The sequence below is a fragment of the Agaricus bisporus genome (genome assembly GCF_000300575.1).
Source record: "Agaricus bisporus var. bisporus H97 unplaced genomic scaffold AGABI2scaffold_7, whole genome shotgun sequence".
Lineage (NCBI taxonomy): Eukaryota > Fungi > Basidiomycota > Agaricomycetes > Agaricales > Agaricaceae > Agaricus > Agaricus bisporus.
The window spans coordinates 314,343-339,930 of record NW_006267370.1 but is presented as its reverse complement, the minus strand read 5'-3'; the positions used below and the strand labels follow the sequence as shown (position 1 = coordinate 339,930).

The 25,588-nt window shown below is 46.3% G+C and overlaps 8 protein-coding genes and 1 non-coding gene across 9 annotated transcripts; 5 read left to right on the top strand and 4 right to left on the bottom strand.

Annotated features, from left to right (window-relative positions):
- Window positions 1–92: 92 nt before the first annotated feature.
- Window positions 93–1,332, bottom strand: AGABI2DRAFT_137096 (hypothetical protein; the record flags this gene model as incomplete). Its single annotated transcript, XM_006462330.1, has 6 exons — window positions 93–352; window positions 409–439; window positions 498–530; window positions 590–602; window positions 661–689; window positions 745–1,332. Coding segments are annotated over 6 exons (334 nt in total), but the record flags the coding sequence as incomplete, so codon positions are not given.
- Window positions 1,333–2,301: 969 nt separating this feature from the next.
- On the top strand, window positions 2,302–2,385 carry AGABI2DRAFT_t76. The gene has a single exon. It is a non-coding gene; the product is annotated as a tRNA-Arg (tRNA).
- Window positions 2,386–4,104: 1,719 nt separating this feature from the next.
- AGABI2DRAFT_193549 (hypothetical protein) lies at window positions 4,105–5,755 on the bottom strand. The gene is made up of 4 exons (XM_006462329.1): window positions 5,463–5,755; window positions 5,310–5,407; window positions 5,110–5,202; window positions 4,105–5,059 (listed from the first exon to the last, which is right to left on the bottom strand). Exons 1-4 carry the CDS (start codon window positions 5,609–5,611, stop codon window positions 4,641–4,643), a joined length of 759 nt encoding a protein of 252 aa, XP_006462392.1. The 5' UTR covers window positions 5,612–5,755; the 3' UTR covers window positions 4,105–4,640.
- Window positions 5,756–6,160: 405 nt separating this feature from the next.
- Window positions 6,161–7,114, bottom strand: AGABI2DRAFT_137092 (hypothetical protein). The gene is made up of 4 exons (XM_006462328.1): window positions 6,850–7,114; window positions 6,708–6,790; window positions 6,560–6,655; window positions 6,161–6,506 (listed from the first exon to the last, which is right to left on the bottom strand). The coding sequence occupies exons 1-4, from the start codon at window positions 7,002–7,004 to the stop codon at window positions 6,457–6,459; spliced, it is 384 nt and encodes a 127-aa protein (XP_006462391.1). The 5' UTR covers window positions 7,005–7,114; the 3' UTR covers window positions 6,161–6,456.
- A 2,434-nt stretch (window positions 7,115–9,548) lies between these two features.
- Window positions 9,549–11,440, top strand: AGABI2DRAFT_186311 (hypothetical protein; the record flags this gene model as incomplete). The annotated part of the gene is made up of 4 exons (XM_006462327.1): window positions 9,549–9,642; window positions 9,697–10,368; window positions 10,423–11,023; window positions 11,074–11,440. The coding sequence occupies exons 1-4, from the start codon at window positions 9,561–9,563 to the stop codon at window positions 11,438–11,440; spliced, it is 1,722 nt and encodes a 573-aa protein (XP_006462390.1). The 5' UTR covers window positions 9,549–9,560.
- A 646-nt stretch (window positions 11,441–12,086) lies between these two features.
- On the top strand, window positions 12,087–12,859 carry AGABI2DRAFT_193546 (hypothetical protein). Its single transcript, XM_006462326.1, has 4 exons — window positions 12,087–12,167; window positions 12,224–12,292; window positions 12,368–12,439; window positions 12,492–12,859. Exons 2-4 carry the CDS (start codon window positions 12,234–12,236, stop codon window positions 12,709–12,711), a joined length of 351 nt encoding a protein of 116 aa, XP_006462389.1. The 5' UTR covers window positions 12,087–12,167; window positions 12,224–12,233; the 3' UTR covers window positions 12,712–12,859.
- A 135-nt stretch (window positions 12,860–12,994) lies between these two features.
- On the top strand, window positions 12,995–17,837 carry AGABI2DRAFT_179146 (hypothetical protein). Its single transcript, XM_006462325.1, has 7 exons — window positions 12,995–13,753; window positions 13,813–14,048; window positions 14,100–15,143; window positions 15,197–15,263; window positions 15,319–15,841; window positions 15,896–16,343; window positions 16,398–17,837. Exons 1-7 carry the CDS (start codon window positions 13,048–13,050, stop codon window positions 17,754–17,756), a joined length of 4,383 nt encoding a protein of 1,460 aa, XP_006462388.1. The 5' UTR covers window positions 12,995–13,047; the 3' UTR covers window positions 17,757–17,837.
- Window positions 17,838–18,269: 432 nt separating this feature from the next.
- AGABI2DRAFT_223653 (hypothetical protein) lies at window positions 18,270–20,795 on the top strand. The gene is made up of 9 exons (XM_006462324.1): window positions 18,270–18,443; window positions 18,503–18,743; window positions 18,814–18,976; window positions 19,032–19,754; window positions 19,806–19,853; window positions 19,999–20,262; window positions 20,324–20,371; window positions 20,432–20,665; window positions 20,721–20,795. The coding sequence occupies exons 1-8, from the start codon at window positions 18,298–18,300 to the stop codon at window positions 20,491–20,493; spliced, it is 1,695 nt and encodes a 564-aa protein (XP_006462387.1). The 5' UTR covers window positions 18,270–18,297; the 3' UTR covers window positions 20,494–20,665; window positions 20,721–20,795.
- A 380-nt stretch (window positions 20,796–21,175) lies between these two features.
- On the bottom strand, window positions 21,176–25,367 carry AGABI2DRAFT_179144 (hypothetical protein; the record flags this gene model as incomplete). Its single annotated transcript, XM_006462323.1, has 19 exons — window positions 21,176–21,272; window positions 21,325–21,522; window positions 21,567–21,817; window positions 21,866–21,886; window positions 21,945–21,971; window positions 22,027–22,110; window positions 22,166–22,254; window positions 22,303–22,327; window positions 22,383–22,689; window positions 22,743–22,830; window positions 22,885–22,944; window positions 23,003–23,113; window positions 23,151–23,181; window positions 23,949–24,082; window positions 24,149–24,249; window positions 24,299–24,439; window positions 24,534–24,619; window positions 24,672–24,987; window positions 25,107–25,367. Coding segments are annotated over 19 exons (2,427 nt in total), but the record flags the coding sequence as incomplete, so codon positions are not given.
- Window positions 25,368–25,588: the final 221 nt, after the last annotated feature.

Below are 25,588 nucleotides of genomic sequence, written 5' to 3'. Positions count from 1 at the left end.
TATATGGGATTGACGGAATGACGTACCTTGGCGGTACACAAGGACGAGTCGACGCGCATTGCGGAGTCTTCAGCGGGGGCCTTGCCTGTATTCAAGGTCCTGTGGTGTTCAGCGTCCGACGGAACATTGTTGGTTTTCCGACCATCATTTTCCTGTCCACCATTGCTGGAGTAAAGACCCATAGTGCTCTTGATGGACATGAGATCAGTAGCCAGGAGAGGAGAACCTGGGTTGGTGACCCGAACTGCGTCCTCGAGATTGCGAATTCGGTCGCTCATTTCTTGAATCTTGGAGTGTAGTTGTTCTGTGTTTGCGAGAATAAAACGCGTGCCCTTTCCAGACACGAGAACACCTATAGATTCGAGCGTGTAAGCCAATTGCGCAACGGCATTGAAGGGCGTCGCTGACCGTCAGGACATATTTCGGCGCAACCTCGTTTCTGGGAGGAAAGGTATATGAGGGGAGCGAACACGCGAGACTATATCAACGCTCCGTACCTTGCAAGAGGCGCAAGGAAAATTGCGATCGCACTGAGTAAATAAGAGGCGGGTTAGATGGTGTAGTGTGTTTAGATATGAAGACGTGAAACCTTGAGCTTGAGTCTTGTGAAGAGGCATCAGCTGCGTCTAACTGGCAAAAGAGAAGACTATCAAAGCTCACCGACGGCATTCGCAGCAGGAGAGGGGGGCCTGATACGCAAAGGTGAGCTAGAGATCAGGCTCGCGAATTAAGAGGGCACCGAACCTTTTTTCCACCGGGTTTCTTGTTGAGGAGGCCGTCGGCAATAAAGATGTGGTCGATGTGCGGCTGGGGGTCGTGCTGTGGAGGGCGTTGTGGGGGGAGTTCACGGGGAAAGTCCTCAGCCTTGCGCGGCCGCTTTGCTGGACGCTGGGCAGAGTCGGACATGGTGCGTGTTTTCCGGAGAGGAAGGGGCAGACGAAGACGAGGGGGCACAGCCGACTGATGACTAATCACTGCCAATCATGCCGCCCCATCACATTCCTTCCCACTCACCCTTCCAACCGCGCTGGCCTCACACCCCGAGGCTTACCGTATCTCTGTGCGCGTCCCGGCTCTTCGCCCTGCACACCCCCGTCGACCGCCAACTCCTCTGTGGTCGTACTTGCCCCATCCAGTGCACGCCTAAATCACCGCATCAGCCCCCATCTGGCATCTCCGCGGATCGGCTCTAACTACTCCCTGATACAGCTATAAATAGCCCACTCTGTCTGCATCGATCATCTCTCTCAGCCACTCCGCAGTCATGATGGCCATCGAGGACCTCTTCGCGGAAAGTTCCGTCGTCCCATCTCTGCATGCATCTTCCGCATGACGAAAAAAAAATAAAAACTAAGGAAAAAAGGAACCGTCACTACATCCCCATGCCGTATCCTCATTTTTTTTTTCAAATTCAAACAACCCCTTAATTCCCTATCAGTATTTTCGAAAACGTTGCACTCCCTGCGTCAGTTCGGTTTAATTTACTTAGCAACATACTTTGAGTGCCAAAATCGGGGATGTCGGCTTCCCGTGTCAATGCTCTAACGTCAAGTTTTTCAGTCTGATTAGAACTAAAAAGTTCCTGAACACACTTATATGCGATTTTCTTCTCACAAACCCGAAAGAACATAACAAAAAAAACGAATCTTTGGACTGTTCTTTTCCATCAGACTTTTGTGTTCACTTGAATATAATTACTGAAACGGATGTAGACGGATATCAACGCGGGCATCTCCCTATAGTATCCCCTTTCAGGTCAAGCTTTTAAACAGGTATGGATAACAATCGGCCAATGAAAGCAATTTGCAAAAGGCGGGGAGCCGGCTGGCTACAAAGTTGACGCGAAATTCAATAGCTTATTCCAAGTATGTACAGATCGCTTAAACGAGAAAACCGTCGACATCACATACACATACACGCACATGCACACCGAGAATTCACCACCTTTCACCCGATGATCCCTAAAAACAGCAAATACTCCCAGTACATCATACCGTGTCTTCTTAACCATATATAAACCATCACTGATATCAACAAGAAGTTGATCATGTTACGAATCTTCAATCATGTTTTTCTAATCAGCAAAAGCCTCCTGCCCTGACTCAGGTTATCTGTCAAACGGCATTGTTTATTTTTTCTGATATGGTGTCCATGTCAATCCGAATCTGGGGCACCGTGGAACCCGTAAAAAAATATGTATAGTAGTAGTGTTTCTTTATACTTGCCCGGAGACTGCATTCATTCGAATTTAGTAACAAAACAATGATATCTAATAGATAAACAAAGAACCATTCAAATAATGGCTACTTGGCGCAATGGTAGCGCGTTTGGCTTCGATCGCTGAATGTCACCAAAAGGTTGCAGGTTCGAGTCCTGCAGTGGTCACTTTTTTTTTTCTCGTACCTTTTCTATAAATTATTCAAGATATATAAACAAAAAAATCGTGGGAATTCTGTCCGAACGGCACTACCAGGATATTGAGGATCCTGAGTGATAACCGCTACACGATAGCACCGATAATGTATTATCTGATAAGATTCACAATTATCGAGGAAAGAAGGGATAGAGAAAAGGAGGGGAAGAAAGATTGGTTTCTTTCAAGTACGACAATTGACAAAAGTTATCTACCCATGACACGATGATTCCTCTCAAAACTTGGGGTACTTTTCAATTTTAACAGTCTGTATCGTGTTTCCTTTGAAAATTAATCAAGCCATCGACATAGACGTCGCTCATCCCAACCTCAAAGTCCAGATTGAGTCGTTGTATGTTATGGCGCATATATTAAGCCCAATCTTGTATGATTCCTCTCAGTCTTCATGTGTAATTGTGTAAGTAGAAACTCCCTCTTGCATGCGCGAAAAACGAGATGTGAATGACTAAAGTAACAAAGAAATGAGCATCGAAACTTTTTTGAAACTGAGAGATGGATGTGTTGAACACAACTTCAATACTCTAAATCACCCTTTTTTCCTCTCACGGTACTTGGCTCAATTGCGCCAGCCGCGTCTATATATTCACTTTTTATATACATAATAGCCCCTCGAAAAGCACCATAATCCCACCGGTCTCGAAATATAAAAACAAAAAAAAATCCGGGAGGATTGATTGTTGGAAGGCACTACTTACCAGGAATTGAACCTGGGTTTCAAGATATTAAAGAATTTTGAAGTGATAACCGCTACACGATAACACCGATAATTTATTGATTCGATATCATCGAAGAACCAAAATCAAAGTTGAAGTAGTGAAGGAAGTGATACTAGTAGAGAAAAAAGGAGGGGAGAAGAAAGATTGGTTTTCTTTTACGCAACAGTATGTATCAACTATTGACGATCATATCACTCTTCCTATCAGCCACCTCAGTATCAGAATTTTCAGATTGCTGTATACATGGCGCATATAGCCAACCCCGGCCCTCAGGCTGGATCTTTTGTCCCAGTCTTCATAATTGTGTAGCAGAAAACCCTCATTTTGCATACACTGCAAACGGAATGCCAACAACTCCGAGTAACTACAAAAATAAGTCAAGTATTGAAAAATTTCAAAGTGAGAGATACCATCCAGCGTCAAACATCTGCAGAAAGACGCGTCAAACAAAAATCCAATACTCTAACTCACCTGACCGTATCCCTTCTTCCTCTCACTGCACCAACCGCATTCTACTTATTTACTCACTTTGATATAAGTACAGAAGAGCACTCGAATAAAACAACCTTAATTTAACAACCTTAATTTATTAGAACCCGATACCTCAAGATCATCATCCAGAAAACACATGTTGATGCACATGTCATTACTTATTGAGCGCTAACGCGATCTGCTCGATTATAATAAATAGCCTTCGCCTAACCCAAAGATTTACTTTCTTCATGTCACGCCAGACATAGAGGAAAAGATAGATATCCATTTATTGGAAAGGTGCAGAATCTACTTTTTTAAGTGACCGTCACACTCGAAGATAGAAGATGCCACAGAAGAAGCTCTCCCGAAACCAATAGCGTAGCTAAATGTAATCTTCAGTGTCATCAATTAGACGAGCTTAGACAGACTTCGATGCATCACCTATTTCTATAATCCCTGACGTGAACGTTGACATGGATATGAACAAGCGAGAAATCATTGCAATCAAATTCCAAAGTGGTCCTAATTTTTTTCGTTTTGCTTTTGGTAATTCGTATACGAATCAAGGTAACAGTACATGCTACATTGGCCACAAGTTGAATCAAGGTATCAAAGCAGACAACAGCAAAAATCCCGTTTCAAGAGACAAAGACAAAGTCGAAAAAAAAAAATTGGGAATAGCGAAAGCGAGAAAAAGCCAATGTCTGCGTGGTGAAAAGGTGGGTAGGGGAGAACAGATATCCTATAGTACACGAGCGGGACAAAACAAAACAAAAAACGCCAAAAGTGTTCATGAGACAAATGATGCGATCGTTAACGAGTCCGAATGAGATGCCAGGCTAGAACTTTTTAAATTTTTAAACTGAGATGAGAGACCCTTTCGGAGGGGACGAGTAGCCATGATCTTGAGCGGTCATGCAAGGCTAGTCATGGTTCAGAGAACCAGCGTAAAACATCATGTTGACATGAGGGGCTTTCCAAAGATCTTGACAGAGCTGATGTATACCTCAAGTGGCTCAGAGCAAGAACAAGAAAGCCACAGGCGCAGCCATAACAGACCACAGTTTGGCATTATGCGCAGACCATGCACCGCCAGTCGAAACGGGCTGAGGAGACTCAGCTGCGGGAGCAGTTGTCGTACTGTCGCTTGCAGACGAGGAGGGTGCAGGGACGGAGTCAGGTAAAGAACTCGATACAGTTGGCATCGACTCTGAAACGATCATGGACATAGGATCTGGAACAGTTGTCGCCTCTGGTTCGCTGACGGTGGGGGTGGTAGCAGTAGGAGGGGATGGACCTGTGATGATAGCAGAGGTAGAACCAATCGTCGTAGACGGCTGGTTGGTTGATGTCGGGTCATAGACAGAAGAAGATCCCGAGCCTTTGATAGCCGTAATAGCGAAGGCTGGGCTGGCATTGCCAGAATCACCCATCACTACACAAAAACTTTAGTCCGCTACCAGCAAAGTGGCGCATGCTACTTACGAACGATGATGTAGTCTTCACGAGGGGGAACATCGGGTACTGTGATTTGAACTTGGCCATCTCGAATGCTGAAGTTTGCGGCAAGAGGGTGGTCTGGGAAAGCCGAATTGAGTTAGCGTCAACGTCAAGCAGATATAGCAATGAATGATAGATAGATGCCAGATCATGTGGCACGGCCATTATTAAGAATGATAACCTACCAAGTTGAAGATTCAGACTATCATTTTCCAGGTGTCCGAGAATGACACGCCCTTCTGGATTGGTGATTTGGGAGTCTGGGGGGAAATTGTCCGTCTTCCTAGAGGTATTGTCAGTCAACCATGAAACAACGTTGGCGTGGAAAGCTAGCATACCATGTCACCATCTCCTTCTCGCCGACGACCCAGACCGTGCCATCATGTGGCTCAGTGATGGTGGGGTTGACGACGTCTCGCTGAGCGAGGGGGAAGCCCAGGACCGCAGAAAGGAGCAGCGAAAACAAAAGGGCAGCAAAAGCGAGCATCGTCGATAGGTCAGTGGGGAGGCGGGGATGGTGGGAGAAGGACTCTCAAGGAGGACATGTCGTATGTTTGTGACTTAAGTAGTCCGGCTATTAGCCATCATGTGACGGGTCGTCGAGCAGAATGACAAGTGGCAGGTCTTGGCGAGTCTGACTACCCGTCATCTGCTCAGGTGGAGCTCTTCTCTGCGCGGATCGGCCATGGACGGGACATTGGCGGATCGTAAGTAGGAGAACGCAGTAGTAAGTAGGCGTCCTGCAGTCTCGCCTAGCTCACTAAAGGACTAAAGCATGAGCTACGTTGAACCTACGAGTGGTGTGGGCATTGTGGACCAGAAATAGAATTGATCCATGTGGCCATCGTCTCAGGCTGCCTTCCAAGTCACTTATATTTGTAAACCCACCACTTGTCAATTCGATTCAATTTGACGTTCTTCAGTTAATTATTAACAAGTCAGGTCAGATTTCGGACTTTATCATGTCGTTTATCCTCTCCTCACCGTACCCCTGGAATATGCACAGCAGGCGATCGGCAGGGTCACTCCACAACTCAGGCTCATGTGCTCCGATTTCGCACACCCAATATCAAACATGAATACAAACATCAATCATGGGACTCGACAGAAAATTACAAAACTATAAGGTGTACGATATGCGGAAAAGTCCAGCCAGAATGTACTATGATACAGTAATAGAGGATATAATTGTCCTCTCAGAAGATTGGAGTCCGGAAGAATACAAGGTCCGTGGAAGCAAAGCGGAACGAAGCCGTAGAGTCCTTATCAATGATATGCCGGTCAGCGCCCGGGTCTAGATTCAACTCCAACACGTTTTTGACCTCAGTTCAACTACGCGACAATAGAAAACTTGGGGCCGTAATTTCCAGAATCCCCCATGACTGAGTGCGTGTAAGTTAGAATGAACGCGTCTCCCACAGATGATGGTACTTACGAACGAGTTGATAGTCCTTGCCGGGTGCCGTGTTCTTAGGGACAGTGACATTGAACTTTCCGAGGAGAATATCAAAGTCCTGAGCAAGAGGGCTGCCTGTCGACGATCTCAGCACGTTGTATCAAATATCAGCCACCACGAGACATACTGAGGCCGACGAGCCGTGTTTTGAAAGCCAAAATAATACGACCTTTTCGGTTGGTAATTTGTTTGGGGGCTTTTGAAGTATCCCTATGCAAATCCATAGTGAGCGACGACTTTCTGTTGAAGTCCAAGACTGTCCTCCTTACCATGTAACTTCATAGGTGTGACCGGCTTTCAGAGTTGCTCCCGTGGTCGGGGTCAACAGAGGCGGAACGAACACATCCCTCGAGTCGACAGGAGCACCGAGAGCAACGAAGAAGAGGGCGAAGAGCATAACAAGGGTAGTGATGAAAGTGTTCATTGTAAATTGAGCTTTTTGGTAGGTAGGAGGAGAAGGATTGAAACCCAAACCGAGAGTTGGTGGACTGGTGAGGGAAAGGTAGAGAGCAAATCTGCCGCCTTTATAGCCAGCTGACTTACCATGTCTTTACCTCTATTATAGCACACCGTGCAAAGTGGAGCTCGGAAGCAATGGTCCAATCCAAAGAGGGCGGCGTTGAGCAGTGTTTGCTTCCTGCGCTGCCATGTGGTCGGTGCAGGTGATGAGATTGATGTCATTGAAAGCCTACGGTATGCTTCCTAGCCACAGGATAGGTTATGATCTCACAAGCTGGGTAAATCCTAGACTCATGCGCGATATTACTCGAGCTTCGCCATCAAACTGACGGTCCACTACACCTACTGAATCTCGGGCCACATGTCTGATCTCAACTGGTTGGGGACCTTCGTTCCCTCGAAAGAGGCAGCTACTATCTCTGCGGAGTGAACCCCAGGCACATTTCCGGGTTAAATTGACCGGTGTCTTCGTGCACTGCATAATGAGAATTCCCCCTATATTGTCTCCATTTTGACATTGTTTCGCTGCGCGAAGAACGAGGCTTTCATGTGGACGATCGCGTCGGTATGACCTTTGCCAGCAAGGCCATGGCTATCGGACGCACTGACTTTTCGATCAACTGCGAAACGGGGGTAGAAGAACGGTAGATAGAGAGCAGATTGAAAAAGTTTGAGGAGGGTTTCACTGAGGTCTTTCCGGACTCTGGCGGTACGCTCCTGCGGCTGTCGTATTAACTTTGAAGAGCATCTGCTTATCACATTCTTTTCACAAGTTTCATAGGGGGACGTGGCGATTGTTCGGGATCCCGATATCCAGATGGGAAGTTACTTTTGGTGTTGCAAGTAAAAGGCCCCGGGTCAAATGATATTACTCTTCGCTTTTTCACTTGGAAACATCTGTTTGTTCTTTGCAGTGGCTCATTTTCGACTCGTGTTGAAATTGACGCCCTATGGACTGAGAGCGCAGTCTAATCTCCGGGTTCATCAGCTGATAAATGTTCAACTATCCCCCTTCTTACCGGCGTGCTTCGCTGCTGTGGCGTTCAATCACTTACAAGAAGCTTGTCTTGTGACGTGGCCGCTATGAATCCGGATGCTTGAGGTTCGACTTTTTCTAGGAGTCGAAACGGATGCAACCTAATCTTCAACCTCAGGACAAAAAATGAAACCCGACCTCCTGTTGACATTTGAAAAAAAAGTGGTCTCATGAGTAATTATTCAGTGGCTCTAGGGAGTTAACTCGATTTAGGATTTACTTCTATCTTTTTTCCTTTCATTTGGATTGTATAATTTCGTACGTACAAAAGAATTACAAGAACTCTTTTTGTGCCTAACAATAGCATTTAACGCTTTCGAAAAGGTTGGGTTACGTTGTTTTCTCTGCGATTGTTTGCGGTGGGGAGGGATGCTCAAGTGTTCAAGCTTTTGTGGCTTGCTATCGGTGGTCACCTGAGTTGTGAGTGACGATTCTACCAATTTTTCTTTTCGTAGTGCTGGAATGACGTCTTGTCATTAGTCTACATTGGTTCACGATTGTCGTAGGCTTTTGGATATTAGACTGAGTGGTACCATTGCTTGATGAAGCCCCCATAGGAACGACGTCTGCGTTCGTCGTCAGTTTAGCTGCTCTTTCTCGCAGCTCTCTGTCCGCGCAACCGGTCTTCACTTTACCTACCGTATGTCGTCCTATGCTGTTCTCACAAAGCAGATAATTGTAATGTCGCTTTCCAACGAGTCAAGCAATAAAAGACTTTCCGAGAATCTTTTTGGCCCCTACCGTAATAAACGAGGAGGGCATCTTCCTCATTCACATCATGGGCTTATAAAGATATGACTTGTCCTACCCTAGCCCTCACCAACTAATGGATAACATATCACTGCATGCTGTATGGAAAGGCCGGTCTATTCGACCTTTAAGGCCCACGTATACAAGACACTCCTGTACAATCTTCCTCGATTCACCATTGTATATTGGGCCTCATCCATCAACCACTTTGCAAGTCTGTTTCAGTTCTCGTCTCGGTACTATCAACGGAATATGACAACGAGTATTAAGCACTGCATTTTGGTATATTGTACCTGGTAATCAAATGCAACATGTTTTCATACATAATCACAGATTGCGAGTTAGGACTGATAACTGAAGGAAATTCAAGGACCTTAACGGTGAAGATCAAGGGATATTACACAAAAATCTTGATTATATAAAAGCTTGCATTGACACTTTTCAATAACGTTGTATATCTAATCATGATGTTTACAATCAATTGATTGCTTCGTATCTTACTTTCGTGGATCAGCTATATGCTGCTGGAGCATCGCGTTGGGTGGCTGATTGTAGGTTCTCTACGGTGGTGGTACGAATGGTATGGATTGTAGGTTGCGAGTTTACGCTGTTCCTGATTTTATTTAGAACAAGATTTTGATGCATCAGTTGTGTATGTTCAATTTTCTCACACGGACTCAGTTAGCACTGTCAGCCCAGTGACTCTAGTCACGGATTCTTCACCTCCAGCCTATTATGTTCTCGCGAGCTTGCAAACCACTAAAGAAGGCGCTGCTCACCCGTACTCAAGGCCTAAAATCCGTTACTGATGGCGGGAGTACGTAGTCCGAGGTTCAGCATCTTCAATTCATTCATGGCTTCCGCATCCCAGATGAACTTTTCGAATTCACATCTGGTCGCTGGTTGTATAATGAACGGTCCCAACGCGAAGCGAGACGAACTCCTTTCAACGTGGAAGCTTTCTGCCGAACTGCTTGTGCTGCGACTGGTGCCACCGCAGTCACCCAAATTTCCAAGATTTCCGAGTCCATCAACCGCGTGTTGCTGGTCAAATTTGAAAATGGCTCCGAAGCCATTGCTCGATTTCCCACTCGATTAGGAGGAACACCGCACCATAGCACCGCTAGCGAAGTCGCGACAATGGAGTTCTTACGCCGCCGTATTGGTATCCCTGTGCCTCGTGTCATCGCGTGGAATTCCCGTGCTTCTACGCATGAAGTTCAAGCCGAGTTCATCCTAATGGAAAAAGTGTCAGGAAGGCCTCTGCGTGACGTCGTAGATGGATCGCCGCTTTCGCCCCCAGAAAAGCTGTCTTTTGCCCTTGAGTTGATCAAGTTGCAGAAGCAGTTACTAGCCGTCAAATTTGCTGCCTATGGTGCCCTTTATTTTACGCAAGATATCCCTGAACACCAGCGCCTGTCCCAATTTCTAGCTCATGATGTAAGCCCTCATTCTGTGGACTCGGAGTTTTGTTTAGGACCGATGCCGCGACGAGACTTTTGGCGAGGTGAGAGGACTTCAATGAAGATAGACCGTGGCCCCTGTGAGCAAACTATCTATAGTTAATTCCTTACCCGGTGACTTTCCTATGCTTTAGGGACGACTCCACAGCAATATTTGCTCGCATTAGCAGACAGGGAACATCAATGGATCCAAGAATTTCACACTCCCCATTTCATCGACCATCCCTTATCCTATTTGCCTCAGCAGAGTAACGTATCCGAGTTCTTACGAGATTTAAAAAACTACAAGCAGATGATCCCTTTCCTTGTTCCTAAGAAAGAATCTTTGGTGGCTTCTGTTCTGTGGCATCCTGATCTTCACGGCGATAACATTTTGGTCGAGGAAACGGAACGTGATGACGAGGGGAATAGACAATTCAAGATAGTATCAATCCTCGATTGGGAAAGCGCTTGGGCTGGCCCGATGTTCCTTCAGCTTGATGTTCCCGACTTTTTGCGATGGGGACCCCAGGCGTTGACTCCCATGCATGATGTGGCGCTTCCTTCTGATCTCAAGGAGAAAAGTGAATTAGAACAGAAAGAGATCAAAGCCGTGTATAAACGTATACTTGTTCATCGTGCCTATCAACTTCGTGCCTGGCCCGTTGATCTAATCAATTTCCATGGACGCAACGAGCTCGTAGCTTTGGAGGGTATTATGCGCGAACCTTGGCTTTATGGCTTGAGTCCTGTGAGGTCAGTGTCCCGTCGTCAATGACATGTTTGAAACTCACGCTGCTCTGCAGACAGAATCTGCTTCATGTTGTCAGAAGATGGGATAGCTACTGCCCAAAGGTTGACCTACCTATCGATATTGATGATGAATATGTCTTGCAACATGAACGAGCTTATGACTCCTATGAATCCCTGGATAAGCTGCACAGCGAGATATGTGATGAACTAGGCATTGGAGAACTTGGATATGTGAGAGGAAACGATTCTGCTCGCTTTCAGGCGGTGACGGAGATTCTTGCGATAGGAAGAAAAGAATTTATTGATGGTGGAAAGAATGAAGATGAACGTAGACAGCGTGCATTAGTCTGGCCATTCCAGGATACGGTTGACATCGGTCACAATCCACGCGGAGTAGTAACCGATATGATGGATTTCTGATGGTGATACTTATTGACCGCCGTTTGTTGACTTGGGTTCGAGGTGCCACTCAGTGTGATCTGTCGTCTGGCAATCACGCAATTGGCATACGTAAAGTCAGAAGTAAACAGTCCTGGCCTATCGCCTGTATATTGGAGGTCCAAAATAATGTCCTGTGATTTATTGCTTGGAGACCGTCGTAAAACGGAGAAGTGAAAAGACAATAAATTACTAAATGGCAGGAACGACGAAGGTGTTGGCCCCTGAGATAATTTATTATTAGATGGAAATCCCCAAAAAGACAATGGACTTCTATATTTAGTCTGATTTCTTTCCCGTTTTTAGAATCCTTTTCCATGACAATGTACCAGAGTCCGACAGTTTGCAACAGATGTGTTTATTTTCTTGTTGAAAGAAGCCTCTTTTCTCAGGATCATCAAGGCGACGGTGGAATTGATGGTAGTACTGCACGCCAACTCCGCGACGATTTGGGTGCTGAAACTTGGCAACTTTTGTATTCGGTATTTTCATTGTCGAATAATACTGACAACAATGCTGCATTCTATGCGCTTACGACACCGTTATGTTTCAGCTGAATGCCTTACGACAAAGTTCGCGTCTTTAAAACCTGCTGCTCGAATCTCGTTGAAGGCAACATCACCCGAAACATCTCTTCTAGACTTTGCACATCTTACAACTTCTTCAACTTTTCTTAACTCTATCTAAACACATTCATCACTATCAGCCTGTAAGGTCCATCTGTTGACCCCTTTCTCTGCGTTCTAATCCATCGATTGATCATAGATATACAAACATGGGTATAGACGACGGTTCCCACTCTAAGCGGACAGCTCTGCTGAACTTTATAGCCAAGTGGGTTAATTCGATGATCAACTCTGAAATTCTGTTCTGATAAAATTTCATATGTTCTCCTTCTCATTTCTATAGCCTTCCCGCTGATTGGTCTAATCTGAGTGATTTCTACGATCAACTCAGCCAAACCAAAGATGACGATTCTCGGTATGTACTCGATATAAGCACGCTAGTACTAGTATTGAATTTTTTTTAACAGCAGCAGAGGGGTTGAAGGCGAATTTCATGGTGGCGATCAACGCTCCAAAAAGTCTGATGAGAACGGCAATGAGAAGTTGCCTCAAGAATGGACGCCTCCCAGTGCATCTTCATTCAAGACTGTGTTTTCCGGGCAGAAAAAGAAAAAGGACGAGGATCAGAAAAAAGACAAGGGCAAGAAAAAGGACAAGGGCAAGCAAAAGGAAGGCAGTAGTAGTTGACTGTTGGACAGTTGACCTGTCAGTTTGCTCTATGGACGATCTGTAGCTTAGAATATGGACTTTGATATGCGCATGGTTGTATAGGACATTTGCTGTATGCACATTATCTAGCTTGCACTATTATAACATAACATCGACTCGGAACGAGCTCACGGGTGGGACAAACAAGGACAAAGGGCGCGTCGAGACGCGTTGAATGTGACAGTTCCAATTTAAAACGCATCACGCGTGACAGACCGTTCCCTCGCGTCTGAACGGTGACAGCGTCGTTCGCTTTCCTTTGCCCGTTCTCCATTTTCCTTCTTTATTTTTCTCCTTCAGTTCGTTTCTACCACGATGAGTCTCTTAACACCCCCGCGGTCATCGCACCGAAGCGGCAAGGAGAACCGACAACCCTCTGACACTCAACCACGCGTTATGTGGTCGCGGCATCACCAATTTCACGACCTTACTGTGTCCCCGAAACCGCTAAAATGTACGAGCTCGAAGAGGGGGCCTCCGACCAAGTCTATCCTCAAAAAAGAATCCAGCTACCCGCTTCTTCCTCTTCTAGAGGTAAATCCTCGTGAAGATACACCGGAACCGGCAGATCCTCTCATGGATCTGCACTACTTGGAAGGACCTGTGGTCACGATACTTTCACCGCTTGCGACAATGCACGAACTCAACCAGGCTTATGGTCGGCTTATGTCGCGGTTACGGGCAGCTCTCTCGGACTCGGTAGATGCGGACGCATCTTGGCCTTTGTTTCAACCTATACGGCGATGCAAAACGGAATTCGTTGCGGCTATTGTTCGCGACTTGCGTCGAGCGTTGGAAGACCCTGCCCACAAATTTCCTGCCCAAGATTCAGATGCAGATGTGGATTGTGATGCCAAGGCTGCATACAGCCTCCCTTCACCCAAACCTAGCCCAAGCAAGAAAAGAGGAATGAGCGCGGAACAGGTCAAATATGCCCGTGATTTGTGCACTACCTCACATTCTGCGATGAGATTTCTCGCGTTGTTAATGGGACTGCCCTCCATCTATAAGCTATTCACAGGTTGGTTATATGCACGGTTTTCTTTTCCTCGAAACCAATGTTGACCTATAAACACGCAGATACCCAACTTCAGCAACTTCTGACTGAAGTAATCGCTATACCCACCGCTGAAACTCTTCCTACGCCAAATGCACGTAAAACTTGGGCGCTTGCTATTTGGGTTATCCAAGTTCAACGGCTGTCACGTAGTGTTCTGCAACCACTTTCAATTCGGATCGTAAATGCCATTCGCCGCGGTATTGACGGAGAACTTGGGAAAGAGGGTAAGAAGGGTGCAGCGAGTGACGGTCTCAAGGTATGTTCTGTCAGTTCTGAAACGTAATATGGTTGATGTGTATTTATCCAGGCTATCCAAGACCTTTCCCTGTTCCAGCCCACTACATTCATACCGGCTTTCACGCATATTTTCGATTCCATATTGAACAACCTTCTCGCGTCAACTCTCGCTTTGCGTTTGCAGGCTTGCCAGGCTCTCAGCGGTATCGTCTGCGGACTTGTGAAACTCCCCCGTCTGTCCTCTATTCATACCAAGATTTCGAACACTATCGTCGACTTTCTCACTCATGTTCCTGCCTCGCCTCAAACTTGTCGGAGTTCAACGCCTTCACCGTCTAAGCTTACGCAAGAAGCCCCAATCATCCGCACACTACGAGCAACGCTCAATGCAACTGAACCGACTCATGTAGCACAGGGTCCTGTCTGGGCATTAGTTGTTCTCGCATGCATCATCGTCCTTTTAGGACCTACCCTCGTTCATAATGTCAAGATCTTCCGCTCCCTTTCAACTCTCCTGTCACTGTCTATGCGCCACAAGAAGAGCTCTGTTCGTGCGCTAGGGTGTATCGTTTGGCGTTGTGTTGCGTGGGTTTATTTCCTTCCTGGAACCGACGTTGCGTGCGAGAAGCCCCTAGCGCATGACTTTCTTCAAGACAAGCGTGATTCGATTTGGAAAGCGCTGATGAATGTCGTTGATGCACAAACGGGAGTAGCTATCATCGCCGCTGTTCTTAGCGACGAAAATGCGGATTCGGATAACGCCATTGCGCGCACGCTTTCAGTTTTAGAGAATATGCTTGTCAAACAAACTAATGTTGTTGACGCCATTGAAACCATGGGGCGACTAGTCAGTCTTGAGGCTGGCGACGTTCAATGGAAGGTCGAGAGGCTCCTTGTATCACCACTATTTACCGCTAATGGAGGTTTGCTTTCGACCGGTTTCGAGTCGCTGTCCACTGTTGTCAATGACATGCTCATTGCACAACCTCCCCTCAAGGATGTACGGTGTTTGACTCGGGAAGAAATTGCGCAGGAATGGGTATTCGATGGGATAATCAAACTGTGGAAACAAACTCTCGCTAATCTCAAGGAACTTGATAGAGTTGATGCCCATGTGAGTATCCTGTATATTGTAAAACCTTAGACGTAGTGCTAACATTTCTGCAGAGTATGATTTGTGAACTCCTAATCGTATGGCAAGGTTTGCTAGCTGCTATTGGCAGTAGTCTTCAAGGTACGGTGTATGCTTTATCATCAAGATTGCTCCTTGCTAACCAAGCGCCTGGTAGATACGGGAAGTGTTGATGACACGACGGAATTTGCGCGCAAAGCGGCAGATGTACTTGTCAGTCTTCTTGAGGATAATGACCTCGACCTCGTATCCAAACAGCTAGGCCAAAAGGTACAGGGAACAGGATCTCAGTCCAAGATGCCTTCCAGTTTTGGGAAGACCAACAGTGAACTGAAACTTCACGTTGTATCCGAAATGTGGACTACGATCTACGTCACCTTTCCCGAGTCCACTTTGCAGCGGGCAGGTGAACGGTTGCTCAGCTGTTTGACGCAGATGGAAGATGACCTCGTGGAGTCCAATGATGACGCCCGATTAGTCTGGGTCTCTCTTTGTATCAAAGCATTAGCAGTTTGCGAAGTGGAAGCCATGAAGATGTTCTGGGGCTTTGAAGCCGGTTTGTGTGGATGGGATTGGACCGAGGATATCAGGAGACTTGTGTGGAGGACCTCAGTGGAGAAGTGGGTAGAGGATAGTTGCGATTGGGAAGGAGCTGCCGTCTTGTTGGCTGCTCCATTCGCGTGCGTTGGATCTAATTGCTTGGATGACCACAAAAGCTGACAAGTTTATTCTAGGTCTCCTAAACCTCAGATACTAGGAAACGAGGATTCAAAGAAATGGGAAGAGCTCTTACAATACGCGTTCGATAAAGCTCTTGATTACGGCTTTGATTCCATAACGGTCCTCAATACAATTGCCGCTATCCTCTTGCAGCATCAAGACCTTTCAGACTCCGTCTCCACACAGGCCGCAGATCTTCTTATGTCCAACATGGACATGTCGGACATCAGGGAACTACCAGAGACTCTGATGCAATTTGTCGACACTACTATGCGGTCAGCTTACCCTCCGGATTTGGGTAATCAGGATATTAGCAGGTGGATGATCCGCACATTGACAAGTGTAATCGAACATTGTCCTACTACCCTTGGTGGGAAGCTTCTAGAGCTTGTTCAAGAAGGGATGTGTATCTGGGTGGCCGATGAGCGTGTATTCTGGAGCATGGATGATTATGAGTATGAGGTATGTTGTGCCCAGGTGATATTGATCCGGATGACACTAATTGATTCTTTCCAGATCGTACCACTTTATGCGCAAGCGCTTTTTTGTATTCAGTCGCTTCAACCTTCAATGGAAGTCGTTGCAAAATTCGCGAACGTGATTGAATCTGGATTCGTTGGACGCCCTAACAAGCCTCTCATTCAGGCTCAATTCGACAATTTCTGGAACGTCACGTGCGGTGCTCTAAAGACACCCATCGGAGACTGGCCCGAGAGTATTCAGCGCTGTTTAGGCATTGACGTAGACGGCGTAACAGATACCCGATCATCGTTACCTCCTTCGTCGCCGACGCTTTCAGAAGCTGGACTCGCTCGCCCCACCACACCTGACAACGATCCCTCAACCGAAACACCAACGACCCCCACTACGTCCTCGATATCCCGTAAATTGTGCTTCCTTCAAAGTCAGGAGGCCGCTATGTCATCCTTTCCCAAGTTCTCACCTTCATTTTCGCCCACTTCACCTCTCCGGATTCTAGCGCCTACATCGACACCTGTCACACCGAAACGCGCCAACAAGCGTGCCTGGGCGACCAACCTTGGGATTACACCGAGGTCGAAGAGAAGGAGATTCGAAGGAGAGGACAAGGAGAATGCATCGCCACATGCGGCATTTGTGGAGAAGACACCACTTGCGGCTGAACATATCATGACAAAACCGTTGTTGTGGTCTGTATCTAATGTCAGGGGATCTGAAGCCCACAAGCGTCAGCTGGAAGAAGAGGGCCGTGACGAAGATAAGTTGGTGGAAAGGCCGTCACCTCTAAAGAGAGGAAGGCTGAGTAATACGACTACGGACAGAAAGAGGTCGCCGAGCACGTGTAGCGAAGGCAGTGAGAGCAGCGTTGAGGAACGGGACGTTGCATTATGTTTGCTACAGCTAACCCCTCGACGTTCCCCTAAACGGCGGTTGATTATGGAGTCGGTGGAAGTTCCAACGTTCAAGGAGGTTCTCCTTCATAAGCGCTTGCAACGTTCGGCAAGCCTTGAACATTTGGCTTCCTCGGAGCCTTATAAGACGCCTTCAAAACCTGGGAAGCGACTCATCCAAAAGATGCGGCCTTCGAGTAAACCGACGAAGCTGAACTACGATTTTGACCTGTTTGCTTCGTCGTCGTCCCCAATCCCGAGTCTAAGCCTCCTCGATAACACAAGCGCAGTCAAGTTGAGACGCAATCTGAGTGCCCCCGCATCAACGATGTCGTCATCCTCAGATGATGACCCGAGATATGGCCAAGTCACGCCACACCATCTTATTTCGCCGGCACTCAAAAAAGTCAAAGATATATTTGACCCACCAAGCGACGATTCGTTACCGCCGTCTAGTCCCACCAAAACAGCTATGTCGAGACGTTCTACTATTCGAAGGCGTTGATAATTACATAAAATTGTACGATAGGAACTTGGCGTTGTAACATAGGCACCAAAGTAGAATTCAGGCATGGAGATTTCCGACAAAGTTACACGAATAAGGTTCAACGTTAGGTTTGTGCCCGAGAAAGATAGATGTCAATCACTGGGGCTCCAATGACTACAGCCTCCGAAAGCGACGGATCACCGATGGGGTCCCATTGCCGATTGGATTGCCTGTCCACCCTTGTCACAGCTGTATACAATAGCGATTTTTGATTGATTTCTCACCACAAGCAATAATTCAATGTGCTCGCAGCGAAGAACATCAACTCAGTCCAGCAACCGGTTTTGTCACAGGAGAAAATCACTAAGTGCTAGGACCTCTGAAACCAGCCATATATGGTTGTCCTCGTTCAATTTCGTTGCCATTTATAGACCATCTTCCTCTCAACGACCGTATTTTTTTGGGAGGATACTTGACGAATTCGCACCAGTTATGCTTATTTATATTCATTTGGGTCGTAAAGTAGGGTATCTGGTTCACCCGTCACTCAACTACTGCCATGTCCAGCCAAATTCTCGACATACCGTCTAAGCACCGTTTCTCCATATCAGGTTTCTTGGACCAAACATGGAACTCGGTCGCTGAGTCTGTCATGCAGGCAGGCTGGGCACCTCTCACAAGTTTGGCTGAGAAGGCCGTAGTATCGTACGTTGTCATCACCGTTTATTCCTTTCGTTGGACTGACTGACTGGCTTTCGTCGTAGGTCAATGCAAAGGATAACTTTGGGTCAGCTCAAAGTTGTGACGCTGGAACGTATCTATACCTTCCCAGAACCGAGTCCTTCCGGCGAGGATGAGTTTGATGCAAGACCCGAAGTTAAAGCGGAAATACGCGTCCTTAAGGACACGTTCTGGGTTCGACTCTGCGCTATGGGTGGTCTTGGCTTCGCGGAATCATACATGTACGGCGAAGTCGAGTGTGATGATCTTATCTCGCTATTCCAGGTATACTTCCTTTACATGCAAAGCAACAGTTACAGTGCTAACGAATATACCTGGTTTAATGCTTGTTCAGATTTTTATAGACAACAAAGACAATCTTGACAATATGGAGTCCCGAGTGCCTTTTTTGTTTTCTCTCCCACAGAAGTTGAGATCTTATCGCTTTTTGAACACAATCGGCAATTCGCGATCAAATATCTCGGCTCATTATGATATCTCGAATGATATGTTTGCAGGTACGTTTATCAAACAAATACCGAAGACATGGAAGTTTCGAATTATTTCCCCCAGGGTTCCTATCCTCAGATATGACTTATTCTTGCGCGATTTTCAAAGACCTCGATGGCGATCTCAAGCAGGACAAACGCGATGATCTACATTGTTTGGAGCTTCTTCGGGATGCAAATGCCGAAGTATTCAATAACTATAACGTACAATCTGATGGACGCGTTCACCGAAATGGAGATATGAATGGTCTCACTAATGGGACGCCGATCAACATCAGCATCAACGGTCATGGAAACAATCTTGCAAATGGATATCCACAAGCTAACAATCAAACCTTTGCTGACCAAAATCATCCAGGGTCTTTAGAGGATGATGAACTCTACGAGGCGCAAATGCGGAAATTGGATCATATCATCAACAAGGCTAAAATACAACCAGGGCAGCGTGTTCTAGAGATTGGCTCTGGATGGGGATCAATGGCTATTCGTATCACGCAGAGGATACCGGGCACGACCGTCGATACGATAACTTTATCTGTGCAACAACAAATCCTTGCCGAGAAGCGTATCTCTGCCGTTGGTCTGTCCGATAGAATCACAGTGCACCTCATGGACTATCGGAACATGCCTCCCGAATGGAACGGTGCGTTCGACAGAGTTGTCAGCATCGAAATGGTGGAGGCCGTAGGAGAGGAGTTCTTGGAGACCTACTGGAGAACCGTTGAGTGGGCTCTAAACCCACTAACTGGAGCCGGCGTGGTACAAGTTATTACCATACCGGAAACAAGTATGTTCTCCCCCGGACGTTTTCCTTCCGCGTCTAACCCCAACAAATCAGGATGGGACCGCTATAGGACTGAAATTGACTTTATTCAAAAATGGGCAAGTCCATTCGTCTTCGTTCATTCCATACATCTCGCTAATCGCAATTCTCACAAATTACCCATCTGTCGTTGTGTTGAATTCAAAAGAGTACGTGTTCTCAAAGCCTTTGATTTTGAGCTCCATTCATCAAAAAATCATGATTTCAGTTTTTCCAGGAGGCATCCTTCCAACGCTTACGCTTCTGTTGGATACTCTTCGTTCAGGGTCAAAAAATCGCTTGATCGTCGACTCAGTGTCAAATATTGGCCCACACTATGCACGAACTCTACGCGAATGGCGTAGGCGTTTCCTCGACCAATTTGAAGACATAATCGTGCCTGCATTGCAGGAAGACTATCCATCAGTTATGGGACCTTTGAGCGGCGAGCGTGGAAGGCAAGAAATCGAAGTATTCAAGAGGAAGTGGATATGTAAGACCTGGTAACTATTTCACTGATATCTTTTGCTCAAACTTTTTCTTTCGCGATGTAGATTATTATTGTTACTGTGAAATCGGATTCACGACGAGAACAATTGGAGGTGAGCATCTTGAGACGCGGTTGACCCGTTGTTGTTTGGCTGAAGGTATGAACGTTGTAGATCATATCATCACGTTTGCGCGTGAGGGATATCAGGATTTTGGATGCGACGTTTTCGTATAATGTTAAGCCGACGAGCTTTTATCTCCCAGTTAGACACCTAGATTTGCACTTCCTCAATTGGCTTGCGGAGACTGTGGTGCCTGCCTTACAGTAATGCCATGCCGCACGAATATAGAACAAAATTGCAGGTTTGAAAAGTGGCTATCCAGATTCCGAGTGAATAAAGGCAGACTGCTGAAAGGTCTAGCATAAGCGTATAGACCCAGTGTGAATAGCAAGCGACGTACCGACTATGTTCAGGTAGTTGGCATGAGTGTCGGACTGCTTTCGGCAAGAGCAAGAAAGAAATCTGTTGGGAAGAGCAATTTCAAAAGTTTACCTAAAACGAGGGATTAAACTACAATGCAGCGAATGATACAAATGGCCGATCCAACATAGGTAACTCAGGCCCCTCCATCCATAAGCTTCTGATTCCGAGATTTTCTCCCCCTGACCATTTCGGCAATGCCAGTGACCCAACTTTCCAAAAGATCCCGTCCGCTCCCAAACCTAACAACGTAGTAGAGAGTGAAAGACCCAAGAAAGCACGTTGAGAAGCCTATTACAACTTTCGTCACGGTCAAAGTTCCCAAAAAGCACATGAGGAGAAAGGCGACCGAGAACGATATTGCACTAGTGTCGCGCAAATGAAAATATCATTTGAGATTCAACTTCAAATCAAATAAGGCAAACACTCACGACCACATTACAAGCGCTTGAGGCAAGCTCCACACAAGAAATAGATGTTGTATCCGAGTGGTTTGCTGCTTATGTTCATTTTTCCCATAAATGTATTTTTCCTACCCAGTGGCGTCAGGACTCGAAGTAACTGGAACATAGTAAGAAGCAGACAAGTTCATCCGGAGTAGTGGGTTTCCTGGTCTTGTGGTGGCGAAACATCACCATACCAAGTACGAGGCCAAAAAGGCTAGTAGTGAGGGATACATAGCTCGCAACTTGCTCCGGAGAACTGTGGGTATCCAAACATTCCGTGCCTTGAAAGAGAGGGATCGCTAGGAATGCACAATTTGCCGCTAAGATAATTGTCGCCTGTATGTGATCAGTCAAGACCACGCGGGAATCGAAAGACTCACGATCAAAACTGTATGGTTCCACTCCTCCTGGAGCTGATCGAAAAGCTTGTTCCATTGAAGCATGACTACTGTTTGATCTACTATCAATGTTTTCACGCGCTGCAATTGTGCGTGGGGGATGAGGAAAAGCAAGGGAGACATTGCTTCTAGAAGTATCGAAAGTTCTTCTGGTTCAGTAACCTCGAAGACAGCTTGGTCTCTGCTCAGCCGAGCGCATTTTGCACCGTAGTAATTTCTGAGTCTTTCTGAAGCTAGACAAACAACTTAATATCAATCATTCATGTGTCAGAGATACATACTGATTTCCTTCATAAAGCGTCCTTTGTAGGCAATGTAAACAGTGAGAACAACCGCTATTGACGACTATAAGCGATTTACCGATATGCCAGTTGGAAGACTCGCAATCTGCGGAAGGATCGTTCAGTTTCTTCCTCGTTACACGGAGAGCTAAGTTGATCACCTTTTCCCGCTCGAACAATCTCCAGCCTTTTCTGTAATTCCTCATACGTGTACCCGAAGGCCGAAGTGTCCGACGATACAATATCTTTATTTCATTTTTATTTGGAAGGGAAGAGCTCTATATCCAGCGTTAAACCTACCTGTCATAACATCCAGAATAGTTTCGACAACGTAGTCGTATGTATCAGATTTCTTCTTCTGCAGATTTGGAAAGTTGTCCCAGTTCGTCCTAAGTATGCTTAGGTACTTCATAGGCAGAAAGCTAAGAGAGGCGCACCAGTACTCAGCTTCAAGGCAAATATCTGATGCAACAGCCCGTGATTCATCGCAGTCATGCAACGATAACGGACAACTCACCAGCTTGGTGTCCAGATAACTCGCCACGTACATTATGAAGAAGCAGAGACAGCTCATAGTCCAATGTAACTTCTTCTGCCCAATAAATGCACCGTTTTAAGTGATTCACGAGATAATACCCGCAGCGAGTCTTCCCATCATTTTCCCGGAATAACCTGCCGCCCGAGTCGTGGTGCAGGACCACAAAGAGGTCATTGTCTGCTTGGTCATGAGCGGTCTGAGATATCTTGTCGTGTATACCCCTGATGGCACTTTGAACCGCTGCAAAGATCTCAGGATCATACAACCATTCCTCGGTGACAACTCTCTATCATCGAATTACCATCAGTTCCAGGCTGATTAGGATGTTTACCACATTACCATTGAGCAAATATCAGACGGAGGTAGATAAAAATACGGCAAGCCTTCTGGATGGACACGTCGCTGCCAGCCCTGAGGCAGCGTCTCGCTGGGGCACTATGAGCGTACGGCTTGCCGCCTGCTTTGCAATGAGAGCACACACCAGCCTTGCGTCGACGACGTAGAAAATGGTTTGATTTTACGCTTGGGTGGTTCATCCTTTCTGAATAGCGGTTATCATATTTAAATCTTAGCAGTCCCTTGGTATAAATGTGACATACATAGTTCTATTCAGATCGTAGCGTCTTGTATAGGAGGGTGAGGTAGGGTCGTATATCCACGACAGTGATTCAGCTATCGTAGTTCCATCTTCCGAGACTGACGTTCTTGTGCTATGAGCAACACAAGGATCAAAATAGCATCCAGTACCTTGAGCATGGCTGAGGCTGGTCATATTGTGCTGCATAATTGGAAGTTGTGGTAGCAAGATGTCGTTAAAGTGAAGAAGTCGGCCCTTAAGAGTGCTGCAGAGGACCTGCTGTTGAAGAGGCTGTGTTGGTTAAAGTTCAATTGCACTCAGTAGGCGCTGGTTAACAGATTCACAAAAGAGGAAACAAGAGCCTGAGTGCTTCTCCAGCGCCCGTCATGAACAGCCTCATGGACTCGATACGCGAGTATCTTTCTTATTTGAAAGAATACGGAATCGATTTTATCACAGCCTCTAGTCTTGAGACTCAACTTTCGTGATTTGATAAATGGTCCAGGGTGGAAAGTACGCAAAGAAAAGACGAGGCAACGGACCAGCAAAGCCGAAAGCAGCAAACATTCGGCCTTACATAAGCATTTTCCACTTAACACAGGTTTTCCCATATCTGAACTCTTAGAGAGATCTAGACTGCCCTTATGTCGGGCCTGGCTGTGTCCCAGGTTCGCCTCACTTTAGTGACGTGATGTCTCTCTCATAGAATAATTAGTCAACCGTGAAAACGATGATGCATTGGTTAATCTGGTTTCGCCATCGTTTATCGGAAACATAGGTAGTTAGAAGATGGACATCAATGAAAATCATGTAATATACGACGGCAAGTAGCAAGTATTCGTGCCCAGCTTAACTGGTGAGAGAAGGAGTCTCAATTTGACTCTCCTCACGCCTGGGCCGGTGAGATTTTCTTGTAGCTCCTGTACGTCGAAAAATGCGGCCAGACCAGGTTCGAAGGAGCTTCTTACCACTTCCATATTTGAGAACATAGTAAAGTGTGAAAGCACCAAGGAGCGCCGCAAAAAGGCCGACAGCGACTTTCACGGCAGTGAGTGTCCCGTGAAAGCACATGAGGAGGAAAGCCACGGAAAAAGTAGTAGCACTGTCATAGATACATAGTAAGCACTGTTGATTCCCGAACCAGGCGCAACAGCGGAAGTTAACTTACGACCACATTATGAGGGCATGTGGTAAGCTCCACATAAGAAATAATTGTTCCCAGCGCACGTTGTCATGTCTTTCCTTGTATGAACCGTGAATGTAGGCCAGCTGCGCGAAGTATGAGAATACGAATGCGGATCAATCTAGTATGCCTCACTATTTCTACCGGAGAACTAGGCTTTCTGAATTTGTGATGTCGATACACAGCCAGAGCAAGGACGAATCCAAACAGACCGGTCGTGAGGGATACATAACTAGCAATTTGTTCTGGGGAGCTATGAGAGACTAGAACTGGAGCCTGAAGTATTGAAATTGCTAGGAATGCGCAGTTTATTGTCAGTAGAATTGTTGCCTAGAATACATTAGATATAATTCGTGGAAGATGAAAATACCCACCAATAGGGCTGTCTGGTTCCATTCTTCTTTAATTCCATCGAAAAACGTTTCCCAGTCATGCAATGTGAAACAACGGTACGATCTAACGCGGGCGAACAGTTAGAATGGGCCGAAGTTCAAGAAAAAGTACAAACCTTGATTCAAAGGATACGGAAGTCTCTCCATCTCAATACCGTCCTCGACAACTTCCCCAGCATCATCATCGACAGCCCGAACAGTGCGCTCTATGGCCTCCGTTTTTCTAGCAGAAAACAGAGCGGGAGAGGACGCCTGAGGAATTGTATCATCAACCTCCGGAGAGGCCGGAACAAACATTGCATTGGACCAAAATCGTGGAAGCGAAGGCGACGAATTCTGGATTTCTATCGAAGCACTCAAATGAGGCAATGCACCAGGCGATTCAAACACGCCTAAAGCACTGGCTGTATTTGACATGCGCAACCACTGATCCTGGAATACAAAAGAGCTGTTTGAGGGAGCTACCACGATTTCGTCTGCGCTTTAGGGCATTGGGGATACCTGAAAGAGAGTTATCGGATGGCGGACTATGTTCCATTCGAAACACCTACTTTCAGCGATAGAACGCTTATTTCACGTGGTTCTGTAAAGTCGAGAGAAACGTCGCGCAACGCGCCCGAAAAAAGGCTTATATCTGCCTGACCAGGAAGAAATGCCTCCGAACGAGGTTTCGGGGTTGATGATTGGGGAGTACCGATAGCTGGAGTGCGTTGAACGTCTTCTGAAGACGAGCTGGAAGGGATGAAATGGCAATTGCCATCAGAGCCCATTTCAATAATACCATGCGACCCGTCACAATCTCCCGATAACATAGTGACTTTATTGGGGGACTGTGAATCAGAGACAATTGACCTTCCCTACGATTGCTTCAGTCTTCCACCTTTAAAAGAAAGGACCTGACAGGCGGCTTACAGTACTCTGAGAGTCATCAGGCAATCCTTCAGCCAGACTATCACCACAATGATCACTCCATGGTTTCAAACACGTTTCAAAGTCTTCAGGAATCAAGCGTTCAGAAAGCTCGAGCTAATCA

Excerpts from the sequence above, each read along its gene's own strand:
- AGABI2DRAFT_179146 (XM_006462325.1), top strand. The coding sequence starts at position 13,048 with ATGAGTCTCTTAACACCCCCGCGGTCATCGCACCGAAGCGGCAAGGAG. Across the intron at positions 15,144-15,196 it reads TTGATAGAGTTGATGCCCAT|AGTATGATTTGTGAACTCCT; the intron begins GTGAGTATCCTG and ends ACATTTCTGCAG. Across the intron at positions 15,264-15,318 it reads TATTGGCAGTAGTCTTCAAG|ATACGGGAAGTGTTGATGAC; the intron begins GTACGGTGTATG and ends AGCGCCTGGTAG.
- AGABI2DRAFT_193549 (XM_006462329.1), bottom strand. The coding sequence starts at position 5,611 with ATGCTCGCTTTTGCTGCCCTTTTGTTTTCGCTGCTCCTTTCTGCGGTC. Across the intron at positions 5,408-5,462 it reads GAGAAGGAGATGGTGACATG|GAAGACGGACAATTTCCCCC; the intron begins GTATGCTAGCTT and ends CAATACCTCTAG. Across the intron at positions 5,203-5,309 it reads TAGTCTGAATCTTCAACTTG|ACCACCCTCTTGCCGCAAAC; the intron begins GTAGGTTATCAT and ends CGGCTTTCCCAG.
- AGABI2DRAFT_223653 (XM_006462324.1), top strand. The coding sequence starts at position 18,298 with ATGTCCAGCCAAATTCTCGACATACCGTCTAAGCACCGTTTCTCCATA. Across the intron at positions 19,854-19,998 it reads CTTTATTCAAAAATGGGCAA|TTTTTCCAGGAGGCATCCTT; the intron begins GTCCATTCGTCT and ends TCATGATTTCAG. Across the intron at positions 20,372-20,431 it reads CACGACGAGAACAATTGGAG|ATCATATCATCACGTTTGCG; the intron begins GTGAGCATCTTG and ends TGAACGTTGTAG.
- AGABI2DRAFT_193546 (XM_006462326.1), top strand. The coding sequence starts at position 12,234 with ATGGGTATAGACGACGGTTCCCACTCTAAGCGGACAGCTCTGCTGAAC. Across the intron at positions 12,293-12,367 it reads CTGCTGAACTTTATAGCCAA|CCTTCCCGCTGATTGGTCTA; the intron begins GTGGGTTAATTC and ends TCATTTCTATAG. Across the intron at positions 12,440-12,491 it reads ACCAAAGATGACGATTCTCG|CAGCAGAGGGGTTGAAGGCG; the intron begins GTATGTACTCGA and ends TTTTTTTAACAG.
- AGABI2DRAFT_137092 (XM_006462328.1), bottom strand. The coding sequence starts at position 7,004 with ATGAACACTTTCATCACTACCCTTGTTATGCTCTTCGCCCTCTTCTTC. Across the intron at positions 6,791-6,849 it reads CACACCTATGAAGTTACATG|GGATACTTCAAAAGCCCCCA; the intron begins GTAAGGAGGACA and ends GGATTTGCATAG. Across the intron at positions 6,507-6,559 it reads CAAGGACTATCAACTCGTTC|TCATGGGGGATTCTGGAAAT; the intron begins GTAAGTACCATC and ends ACACGCACTCAG.